The 12,771-nt window shown below is 49.9% G+C and overlaps 1 protein-coding gene across 1 annotated transcript; it reads left to right on the forward strand.

The window, feature by feature from the left end:
* Positions 1 to 5,267: 5,267 nt before the first annotated feature.
* Siglecl1 (SIGLEC family like 1) lies at positions 5,268 to 11,012 on the forward strand. The gene is given in 6 exon segments (XM_012517690.1): positions 5,268 to 5,370; positions 7,303 to 7,380; positions 8,664 to 8,912; positions 8,915 to 8,944; positions 9,073 to 9,205; positions 10,904 to 11,012. Coding segments are annotated over 6 exon segments (702 nt in total).
* Positions 11,013 to 12,771: the final 1,759 nt, after the last annotated feature.

The following is a 12,771-nucleotide window of genomic DNA, read 5'->3' on the forward strand; positions in this document are numbered from 1 at the left end:
CCACCATTAGAACAAATCATTCTGTTCATTAAGACCTGCAAAACTTTTGTGCAGCAAAGAAAACAGCAGAGTGAAGAGACAACCTATGTAATGGGAGAAAATATTTGCAGGCCGTATAGCTGGTGGGGGGTTAATAGCCACAATATATGAGGAATTTAGCTCAGTAACGAAAACCTAAATAACCTGACTTCCTGGGGGTGTGTCTCAGGGATAGAACACTTGCCCAGTATGCACAGAGCGTGGGCTCAATCCCCAGCAATGAAAAACAAGCTGGAAAAAGGACCTAAATCAGTATTTCTTGAACGACCATTGCAATGAGAAAAAAAAAATGGTACAACATCATGAGTCATCACAGAAACACAAATTTACAACACAGTGAGATATTACCTCACACCTGTTTGAATAACAGCAAATAAACAAATCAATGTGAGACAGGAAAATACTTGAGCTCTGTTGGTGGGAATGTAAGTCAGTGCCACCACTATGGGAAAGGGTATGGAGGGTCCTTTAAGAAAAAATTAAAAATAATCTGGGTATGGTGCGCATGCCTGTAATCTCAGCACTCAGAAGGCTGAGGCAGGAGAACCTTACATCCAAGGACAACTTAGGCTACAAAGTGAGACCCTGACTCAAACAAAACAAAAGTTAGAAATAGAAGCAGCATGCGACCAGCAATCCCACTTGCCGGTGTACAGCTGACAGAACTGAAACGGGCATCTTCCAGAGACGCCTGCCCTCTGATGTGGATTACAGCAGCACTCATAACAGCCAAGACACGGGCTCAACCTTGGGGTCCACCGAGCGCCATCCGGCGGAGGACTGGATAAGACAAATGGGACACACCCACGGAGGAACGCCACCCAGCCTTCACGAAGGAAACCCTGCCATCTGCAACAACACTACGGCTAAAACCGGAGGACGCTAAGCCGGATACACAAAGGCAGGGGCCGCATTCTCTCACTTACAAAGCCCAAGAAGTCAAGCATGAAAGCGCGGGGTAGTAAAATGGCTCCCTACGACTCAGAGGGGACAGGAGATGGGGATGTGTTGGTCAAAGCGTGCAAAGGTTTTTTTGGTTTTGTGTGTGTGTGTGTGTGTGTGTGTGTGCAGGGTCTCACTACACAGCTCGAACTCGTAGTGATCCTCCTGCTTTCAGCCTCCCCAGCGCTGGGATTACCGGCGTACACCACCACACTCGGACGCGGTTGCCCACTCAGTGCGCCCGGGGGTGGGGCCAGAGCGGCGCGTGTCGCCAGGGATGGCACCCCAGCCCCCGCGCTTACCTAAGCAGGCCTTTAGTCCGCCGAGCTATCTCTCCGGTCCTTATGTGTACAAGGTTTCAGTGAGGCAGGATGCATAAGCTGTGACCTAATGCACAGGGGCTGACTGTGCATAATGATGCCCTAGTACATACTGTATTGAAAATTTACCAGCAGAGTAGACTTTACGTGTGTTTACTGCACACACACACACACACACACACACACACAAAAGTTACCATGGTTGGATGTCCTGTACGTGCCTGTAACGACAGCTACTTGGTAGGATGAGGCAGGAGGATTGCAAATGCGAGGCCAGGGAGAAATTCAGCAAGGATCTAGCTTAAAAAACAAAAACAAAAACAAACAAACAAAAAAAAAAAAAGCCAAAAAATTAAGAGCTAAGTATGTAGCTCAGAGTTCCACGGGTTCAAATCCCCAGCAAACGTTACTGTGACTACTCAATTCTGTCAGTTTGACTGGATTGCGGGAGAGCTCAACAAAGAGTTCTTCGGGTTGAGTGTGTGAGCATGACTGGCGTAGCGTCAGAGAACTGAGTCGTAGGCCAGCTCTTCCTGAGCAGAGGCGGCGCCTCCTACAGGTTGCGGTGACAGAATGGAGGCGGAGGGGGACACCTGCGCATGCGCATTTGACCTTCTTGAGCAGGCGCGTGCTCCGCCGCCACCCTTAAAGACATCATGTGCAGATCCTTCCGCCTGAGGCCGTGGGCTGGCACCCGAAGCTGTGCAAGGAGCGCTCAGCCCTGCAGCCTCCCAAGGGTCGTCAGCGACCCTCTTTCTGCAGCTTCTTAATCTGAGCAGCTACCAGTTCGCCAGGCCTCGCCAGCCGGTGGACAGCCGGCCAGTGGGAGCGTTCAGCCTCTGCTCTGGAGCCCGGGCTAATCGGCCCTCCTCGCCTGCAATCCCACGCGCGCCGCCGGTTCCGCGCCTCTGCAAAACCCTGATTGTGTTTCTCTTTTCGTGATGCGCTCGTATCGCAAATCATCATGTTGCCCAGGGTAAATATGGACAGTTCGTATGTGTCAGTCACACATTAATGAAGCTGGACGTAAACCAACGTTACGGGGTTCGATTCCCGGCGTGCCGCCGACCCCGCCCCTAGGATGGCTGAGACAAGGCGATTGAGACTGGGCTTGGTGGCGCGCGCCTGTAATCCCAGCACTTGGGAGGCTGAAAACAGGAGGATCACTACTAGTCCGATCTGTGTAGTGAGACCTTGTAGACCCTGCACTAAGATACATTTTTTTTAAAAAGTTACAATTGTAAGCATGGGTAAGCTTGTCATACATATATCATACAAGCACGGGTAAGCTTGTCATACATCACATCGACCAAACACGCTTCTCATACATTTATACAACTTGTCATACAATTTCCATATCTTCATTTTAGTCACTCTTGTATACACATTAATGAGCTTAGTGTATTCCGATATGTAGCTATATGCACTCACACATGATACACAAAGCTTTTACATGAATGGCAAATGATCTGATGCTCCCTGAAATATTATGAAATAGCTCAGAGATATAGGAAGCTATAAAAATGTTATAATAGAAACGTAACAGGAACATACACCGACCATCCGTATTAAAGTTAAAATTAAGAACAACTTTGTGGGGCCAGGGATATAGCTCAGAGGCATCAGTTTCTGCCTGGCAAGGACAAGGGCCCAAGTTTGATCCCTACCACAAGAAAAGAAAAGAAGCTAAAGTACGACTTTGTTATATTCCTCTCCCCAGACATAACCCCCACTTTCAACCCTCAAGACAACTGCTGTTGTGAATTTGGAATTTATTGTGTCGCGTAGTAAGGAATTTAGCCTCCCCTGGAGAGCGGCTTTTGTCCTGACTTGCAGGAGACACTCTCTAAGCTGGAGGAAGGCCAGGCTTGATAGAAACGTCTTTGTTTGCCCAGGGGCCCTTACACCACACTGAATAATCTTAAAATGTGGTTTAGAGCTCCAGCTGGCCACAGCAGATATTTTGAACACTGTGATTCAGAGAGAGAGAACCTGACCACGCGGGATAATCCAGCAGTGTGATTTAGCATGGGGACATTGGGTCCAGTGGTATCAGCTCAACTTCCGGAGGCGCTGAGCACCGAGGTCAGACGTGGAAGACACCCCCAAATCTGCGGGATGCAGCTCAGTAAAAGCTCTGGGCCCCAGGCTTGGGTGAGCTGCTCTGGTTGTCAGTGCCCCGTGCTATGTGTAGTCAGCCATCATCACTGCCTCGTGCTGTCCCTGACACGGAAGAGCCCTCCTCTGCCGTATTTAACCTAGTTCAGGAGAATATAAAAGTCCAGAAGACAAAAACGCCAAGAAGAAACCTCACCTCACATCTCCCCACGTGGGCCAGGTGTGGTGGCGCACACCTATAATCCCAGCACTCAGGAGGCTGAGTGAGTTTGAGACCAGCCTGAGCTACGAAGTGAGTTCAAGGCCGGCCTGAGCTGCACAGCGAGACCCTGTCTCAAAAAGACAAAAACAAAACAAATGAACAAACAAACAACTCCCAAGGTGATGTACAAAAAATGTAACCAATATAAATAACAAAAGGGTCTGGAGCCCTCGGTTCAGAGGCCAGATGGGGTCTGAAAGTCAGACATATGTTAGCAATGAAATGCTTGTGGAGGAAGAGACATTTCTAGGACTCTGTGCCATGGGCGCCCCGCACACTAACTCAGAATCTGAGGATGCAGTCCTTGAAGTTAGACTGGAAAGACATGGGGTTGTAGGGGTTGACAGGACTGAGGTGAACGTCTGGATGAAAATCGGAATGATTCGGCAGGCTGGGGAGAGTGTTCTGTGAGTCTATGTACCTGGATGTATTGTGGAGATGAACATGTGTCTTAATTGGTGACCACTTTCCCCATCCTACTGTAAATCCTTCCTTTACATAAATGGCAAATGACCCGAAGGCGTGTAAATTCCCCTTTCACCCACCATTGATTATGTTAAATGGGAATCTTACAGAAAAATTGGCCATACCCACTCCGATGGTTAATTTGAAACAGTATAGATTAACAAACTATGAGATTAGTGGTATGAGACTAACAAACTATGATAAAATCTCATTGTGGGTTTTTTTTTTAAGCTTAGTTTCTGAAGGACACATATCTCGCATCTTACCCACAAAATATGGTTAGCTGTTACCCGCAAAGCCACATAAAAGGTCTTGGCGTCTTCTGGCAGACTAGAGCTATGCAAAAGCCGGGGAGCGCCACCTAGTGGTCAGTGATGGGATTGGGGCCAGAAACGTTGCATTTCAAAGACCCCTGGCTGGCTATTGGGTTGTAAGACTGCCTCAGTTATTGAAAGGACGTCAAGTCATCCTGAGACCTAACACCCGTGGTGTGTTTGGTAATGCTGGATAACTAAAGAAGACCATGCCTGGAAGGATCCCATAATAAAATGGAAATGGTTTTTAATGGGAACATGCCACCAAGGAAAGACATTGAGAAGCAGGTGGCCTTTTTTCCCCTAAGGTGACCTGTAGACGCCCCTAAGCAGCTGCTGGATCCTATTACTGCTCAGAGGGTGCCTCGGGGTAGTCCCTAACTGATCAGCAAAAGCTCCGCGTTGGTGGGTGGAAATTCCAAAGTGCATGGACTCCACCCTGTTTGGAAGACACACAGTTGGATTGAAGAATAAAAAAAGTGGGCTGGGGAGGTAGCTCAGTGGTCTAAGCACCTGCCGGACAGCGCAAGGACCCAGGTTTGATCTCCGTACCTCATGCTAGCCACAGAAACTGGGGGTGTAATCCCAGCGCTGGGGAGGCTGAGACAGGAGGATCACTGTGAGTCGGAGCTGCGTAGTGCAACCCGGTACCAAACAAATACATAAATGAAAGATAAAAAGAAAACAGTCATTTCAGTGAGATGAACTGCCCTGAAAAGCTCATGGGCAGGGACCAAGAGCCTGGCCATCAGAGCTGGCGGATGGGCAATGGAACATGGGTGTTAGAGGTCCGTAAGGTACGAACCTATGGGAACGCGCACAATCAATATCTCAGAAGATCCTGGCGTTCCTCCTCCTGACTACCACCTCCCTCCACCCTTCAAAGGCCCTTACCACCTCAACATTCATGGTAGACATGGCTAGTATATTTTGAAACAATTTTGCTACCTGTGAGTGCTTCCACAAACATTATATTTGGATTTATCTTGTGTTTTTCAAACTGTGAATAAATGTAATCATACTTTATCGTTCGCTTATGCCTGGCTTCATGAATTCAGCATTTTATTTGTGAACTGCTCCGTGTCGTTGCACCTAGAAGTGACTCATATTTTGATTGCTGGGTTGCAAAAGCATTTGTCTTTCTATTTCATTTGTATGATGTTTGGGTACTTTGGTTCTGATAAATAATACTGCCACAAACACTTTTGCATTTGTGTTTTGGTGTGTGCATATAAACGCTTACACTGAGTGTAGATCCAGGAGCAGAGCTTCAGGCCAGAGAGTACCTGTATCTTCCACTGTTAAAATGTGGTTGCCTTGGTTTATATTTTTTTTTTTTTTGGCACAGGGTCTCACTACAGTTCAGACTTACAGTCATCCTCCTGTCTCAGCCTCCCGAGTGCTGGGATTACAACCGTGAGCCACCACTCCTGGTTTCATTGCCGGCATAGCACATGGTACCAGGATCGAACTCAGGACTGTGTGCTTGCCAGGCAGGCACTTAGGTCACCAAGCCATCTCCCCAGCCCGTGATTTATATTCTTAGCAGTATGTGTGAAACAAGACCCCAGTGTGGTGATATATACCTGCAATCCCAGAACTCTGAGAGTCTGAGGAAGGAGGCTCTCAAGTGTGAGCCCAGGCTGGGCAACTTAGTGACTCAGTAAGACCCTCTCTCAAATTAAAAAAAAAAAAAAAGCAATGGAGAAGAAAGTTGGGAAGATAGCTTAGTGTGAAGTCCCTGAGTTCAACCACAAGTACTGAAAAGGTAAAAAAAAAAAAAAAAAAAGAATTTTGCATTCTACTCCATAATGTTTCTGAATTTGTTCTGATGTACAAATAATTTTCCCCTTTTGACCCTCTTCAAATAAAATGAATGCTTCTGAGATTAAAAAATGTGTGTGTGTGTGTGTGTGTGTGTGTGTGTGTATGAAAGCTCAATACTATCCATCCTCATGAATACTTTATACTGTCAAGGTATTTGTACTGTCAAAGCCTTTTTAAGTATTCAGCTGGACATGTAGCAGGAGCTTAATGATGTGAAATCTACATATATAGTAGGCTGCCTTTCAAAACTCAGGAACTAGCTGAAGTCAGGGAAAAAAAGAACAAAGTAAACATAAAGCAGAAGAAAGGAAATGATAAAAGATAAAATTGTTCCCCCTTTGATTTTGATTTTTATTCCACTTATTTCCCTATAAGGCTGAAAATCTCATCATTCATAACTCTGTTAAAATTAGATGAATTTAACCCTAAACCTTACAATATGCATTTATGACTTTCTGCCATGCATTGATTGGTTGATGCTATTTTGGGCAATACAAGGACCATAGAAATGTGATCTTTGTCATCCCCAAGTCACCCTCAGCAGCCTTCACAGCTTGGGCACCATCTCGAGTGTGCCCATCTTTCCTGACCACAACAGATTCTCCCCTGGCCTGCAGTCCCTTCCCATCCGGGCCACTTCTCATGTGGCCCCTGAGGCGCAGACCAAACAACCTGCTGACTCAGTCCCCCATGGCACAAGGATCCCCATTAGAGGCAAGAAGGAACTCAGAGTACCCAGCACCCAAGACCCTCCCAAGGAGGTGGAAGGAAGAGTGAAAGACAAAGGCGGAGATAAGAAGGGCAATGTGGCCCTCAGGCTTCACCGAGGATCCCAGTGGAGCCTCCTGTCCCATGAAGCCCCAGCGCTCACCCCACGTAATTCCTGCCTCTCTGGCTGAGCAGGATTCAGCAGAACCAAAGAAACAGAAGCCCAGCCTCGCTCCGAGTACGTTCCACTCTCCCTCTCCCACATCCTCTTTCAGCTGCCCACTATCCTGTCTCTTCTGAACCACAGAGGTGGGATGTCAGAGCCAGCGCAGTGAAGTACCTCTGCCACCCCGGGCACTGTTGCTGTTGCACGTGGGGCTGCCAGGTGGGTGGAGTGGGAAGCAGAGCCATTGTTGTCCAAGGAAGCCCCCAAATAGCCAGTGCGGGTTAGGCTTCTTCCGGGTGCCAGCTTCTGGTGGGACTAAGGGCGTCTGGGGAAAAGAGCACCTAGGGCCAGGAAATGGGACAGGGCATGAGCGTGGGGGATCAATCAGGCTGCTGTGAAGATGAGCTATTGTGGGTACCCCTGGAAGCCCTGGGGTTAGTGAGCTTTCAGCATCTCCACATTTCCATGGCCACCTCTGTGTCTCTGCGGCATCTCCCTGGCTCTGTGAGCATCTCCATGTACCCGTGTACCTGCGGGCATCTCCGTGTCTCCACGGGCACTCCTTGTTTCTCTGTATCTTTGGGCATCTCTGTCTACCTGTGGGCATCTCCATGTGTCTGTGGGGATCTCCGTGTCTCCGTGGCATACTTCCCCAGACAGTAAGGACTGCCCATTGGGCAGCGGTGGGGGAGGACTATGTATCACAGTTTCCTAGAAGTTCCTCTTCCTTCCATTGGCCCTAATAAGATAAAAGGCTAATGGTCGAGGAGAAGTAACCCCTTTCCTCTAGTGATATCAGACAACCCCAATGAAAGAGTACAGAAGGCACTAAATTCAGATTGATTTTTACTGGGGTCCCTGAGCAATGTGACCCCTACTGATTAACCCAAGACTTTCATCAAATGGTCCATATGTCCTAGCCAAGCTATGTAGATTAAGGCATTTCAAACATTCTTGCCCACAAAACACAATAGCTTCAGGTGAAATCCTGGCTTCAGATGAAAGTTCCATCCAATACCACTTTGGTCTGAGAAGAAATCAAATAAAGAAAGTTGTTCTATTTCTTGGATGGGTAATACTTTGCCCTGCATTGAGCTAGAGACACTACAAATCTTAGGACATTTTCTTTTCTTGTAGCAGGGGGAATAGGTGACAGGTTCAGTGACTATCCCAGTTCTCCAGCGGATGGTACCTGAACACTAACTGATAATGGAGAAACTCACCACACAGCCTAAGGAGGGAGCGGGGGCTGAGAGACAGAGAAGCCCAGGGGCAGCCAGGCTTGATGTCAGCCTCGGAGCAGGTGAAGGATCTCAGGCTGCGTAGCTCCTCCAACTTCCCCTCACCACCCACCCAGAAGTACTCGACGAGGCCTTCATCCTGTGGGCTTCTAGAAATTCTGTCTGAAGCTCCTGTGACTCAAACATGAAGGCGAAGGCTGGGCCTTGGAGGAAGCGAAGGAAAGTCGAACACCTTGCTGACTCCTTCCCTTCCTCCCACAGCACCCGCCAGGCGGCTCAGCTCCTCCTGCTCCTTGGAGAACATCCTGTGGTGCAGCAGCGCCTTCCACAGGGTCCCCACTCTTACCGTGCAGTGGTGGGTTGGAGGTGTCCCTGTGGGTGTGAACGCCGTAGACGGCAGCCTCCAGGTGACTTCTGCCATACCTGGCCCCTGGGCCAACAGCACCATCAGCCTGGCCAAGGAGCCAGCGTCAGGACCGAGCCTGCTCTGTGAGGGCAAGAACCAAAACGGAGCCATGCTTTGAGCATCCTACTGATGTCAGGTGAGAAGGGCTCCAGGTGCGAGTGAGGATAACAGCAAGGGGGTGGCCTTGAGGCTGCAGGAGGGGGCAGGACGTGGGCTTCTGGGGTCTGGGCAGAGACGGCCTCTTCACACGCGCTGTGCTTCCAGGAAGGAGCCCTCTGACTGCTGAGACCTTCCTGAGAGGGCTGCTCCAGGGTGCTATCTATGGATCCACCCCCACCACGCTGCTCTTCTGTCCCTCCTCCCCTTCATGTGTGTCTACGTGCATTTTTCTGCTACTGTAACAAAACTGCTCAGACAAGGCAATTTATAGAGAAGAAATGTTTAGTTGGATCAGGATTCCACTGACTGGGAAGCCCAGCATCTGCTTGGTGTCTGGTGAGGTCTTTCTTGTGACAGGAAAACATGGCAGATGGCTTCCTGCAGCAAGACGGAGAACGGAGCCAGTGCAGGCCTCACTTCCTCTTCTTACAAAGCCATTAACGCCACAATGGAGGCCCCCGTATTTAGGACATCACCTAATCCTAGTTGCCTCCCAAAGGCCCCACCTCCAAACACCATTAACATGTGGTCTTCGGAGATTAAGTTTCCGGCCCACGAAGATGTTCAAAAGCATCGTAGCATACCAAGGTTAAACTGCAAGCCTCCCCCATACCGCGCTGTGTGAAAGGGACCACTGCCCGGGGCACAAGCAAGGAAAGGACAAAGTCGCCTTCAAGAATCCACGTCTGAGAAGGCTTTGCAAGAGGCACCAAGCGCAGTCACACAATCCTGCTCCATGAAGCAGGCCCGCGGGTGCATGTTCTCAGTCCCTGTCACAGCAGAGCAACGTGAGGGCGTCGGGGGCTTGTGAAAGCCAGCAGAGAGCTCGAAAGACGCTGTCTGACGGCCAAGTACTTGGTTTTGTTGTTTCATTTTGGGTGGAAAGTAGTGCATGCGGAAGCCAGGGCACTGAGAGCACCGTCCTGTCCCTGCACAAATTCAGTTGTGCTCAGAGAGACAGATGGCTGAAGGTGAGGCTGCAGAAGGTCCTCGGTGTCAGGTCACAAAGACCTTCGAAACTTGGCGGCTGTGTGCTCTGGCCAAAAGCTGAGAGTGGGAGGGCAGGGCTGCTGGAGGGCAGGCAGCAGGGCTGGCGGGGTCCTCCAGCCAGTGCGGGGCTTGGGCTGAGCCCTCAGTCCAGAGCCAAGGGAGAAAGAACACTGAGCTGGGAAGAAACGCAGGAGCTGGAGACCGACACACAGCAGACAGGAAGAGCCAGCCAGGAAGCTGGTGTCCATCTAAGCAGGAAAGGGGGAGGCCGGAGCTGGGGCAAGAACTGAAGGGTCACAAGAGAGGAGCAAGGAAGGGAGGGAGAGAGAGAGAGAGGGAGAGAGAAAGGGGGGGAGAGAGACATAGGGAAAACGGAGGGGCTTTTTTAATAATTTTTATTCAAGAAGGGCTATTTTAAAAAACTTTTTTTTTCCATTTTATGTATTTGGTACAGGGTCTCACTACGCAGCTTGGACTCATAGTGATCCTCCTGTTTTCAGCCTCCCCAGCTCTGGGATTACAGTTGTGCACCACCACACCCAGTCTCAGTCATGGCTCAGTGTGTCCTGGGGGTGGGGCCAGTGTGGCGTGCGGGACCAGGCGGTCCCTAAGCCTGCCAAAGCAGGCATTTAGTCCACTGAGCTATCTTGCCAGCCTTTGGAGGGGCTATTTTTAAAAGTATAAGCAGCTGGACTTAAAGACCAATAATAATCTCTTTACCATGTGAAAAGCCCTTTCATAGCCAGCCTCATCTGACCATGCATTCAGGGTATGAAACCAATTTCCAGAGGATTGTGGCTGGCCCTGGACAACACAGCAAACCACGAGTGTTATTGAGGCACTGAAGCTGAATGCCTGGTGAGGTCCAGACCTGTTTGGGGGGATGCGGAGAGGTGGAAAGCCAGAACTGATTGGAAGTTCATTTCCTTAAAATGAAACATATCAGAATGAAGCCGGCAAAGAAAATCACAGTCACTGAAGCACAAAAGAGCCTTCAAGTCAGACCAGGCCAAGGATCTAAGATGCCACTGAAGCCCGAGGAACCAGGACCATAACGAGCCCATCTTCTGAGAGCCAGGACTTGGTAGGTAGCCACTCTGCCTGGGGTCCAGTGTACAGGATAATGTTCAGACCCACAGGAGAGGCTCCTGCAGCACTTGGAGGACTTATCCCCAGTCCTGAGGCCATCAAAATGCAGACTGTGATTGTAGTTCTTGTTATAATGAAGCTAAATCCCAGAGAGCCTCATGAAAGAAGAAAATTAAGAAAAATCATTTAAAGAGCAATTAGACTCGGCAGTTTACACACACACACACACACACCACACACACACACACACACACACACACACGCTCACACACACATTGTGTCCCTGTTGAGAAGAGGAGAAGAGGGCTGGGGGACCCCTAGGAGTGACGGTAGCTTCACAGTGTGAACCAAAGACTTGGTCTCTGGGTGCTCAGCTGTCAGTGGTCAGGGCTACGCAAATGCCACAGGCCCAAGCTGGCCCCGAGTACCTGAAATCCAGTCCAGGCCTCCATTCCCCCTTTATTCTCCTGCACCCCACATCTTCAGCAGAGCTCAGGAAGAAAAGTTCTACAGGTTGCCTCACTGTGCTGTTATTTACCACTTATGATTCTCCAAGATGGAAGTGCCCTGTGGCCCTGCCAGCCCTCTGGGTAAAGAACGGTGCATCTATGAAATCTTATCAGGGGCCCGAGAGATTGCTTGGTGGTCTAAGCCCCTGCCTGGCAAGCACAAGGACCCGGTTCGATCTCCAGTACCGCATGCTGTGCTGGCCCAGGAACCCTGCTGTGCAGGCCACCAAAACCAGGCATGGTGCCACACTCCTGTAATCCCAGTGCTGGGGAAGCTGAGACAGGAGGATCACTGAGTCCAAGCTGCATAGCGGGACCCTGCACTAAATAAATAAATAAACAAATGCATTTATAAAAGAAAGGAAAAAAGAAATCTGGCAAATATTTCCTACAGTTCCACCAATATGTCCTCTTCTCGGTGCTGGGCAATGCTGAGTCTCAGAAACGGAGCAGCCCTGAGGCCTGCCCTCAGAGAGCAAGTGCGGTAGGGGAAGATGCCCACACAGAGAGGTCAGCAGGAGGCTGCATATAGCTCCCCTCAGAATGGGTGGCAGCCTCCTTTTTGGAGCCAGAAGTCGGTAGTTTTCCATGAGTGGGAAGAGGAGGGTGTTTGGGGGGGGCGGTATTTGTGAGTAAACAGCGATCCTACAGCACCAGCGAGATGGTCGTCTTGTGCTGAAGGTAAACGTTTAGAAAAACCCTCACTCGGTGCGAGGGTCGGCCCCCACGCAGTTCACACGTTCCGCAGAAACCCAAACTCCGGCAGGAGCTGACCAAGGCGGGACAGCAGCCCAGCTGCCTGGCCTCCGGGGAGGTCTTCACGCCTACCCCCAAAAATAGAACTTTATAATTTAAAATGTCGATCCGTGCTGGAATACAGCCAGAAAGTGACAGCAAATGGACCTCGTCTGGTTCACAGAACAAAGCTGGGATCACAGAATCGGAAAAACCTCATTTGGGTCACAGAGAAAATAACAGCTGCGCTGAGCATGTAAGCGTATTAGGAGCGGACTAAAGCGCCGGCTTAGGCAGAGCGCACTGGCCACTGGCTGGGGTTCGATTCCCGGCGTGGCATGCCGGCCCCGCCCCCGGGGCGCACTGAGACTGCGACTAAGCCGGGCTGTGGGGGCGCGCGCCTGTAATCCCAGCGCTTAGGAGGCTGAAAATAGAATCACCACAGGTCGGATCTACGTAGTGAGACCCTGTAGAACCTGTA

This window comes from Octodon degus, unplaced genomic scaffold, assembly GCF_000260255.1.
Source record: "Octodon degus isolate 3935 unplaced genomic scaffold, OctDeg1.0 scaffold00206, whole genome shotgun sequence".
Lineage (NCBI taxonomy): Eukaryota > Metazoa > Chordata > Mammalia > Rodentia > Octodontidae > Octodon > Octodon degus.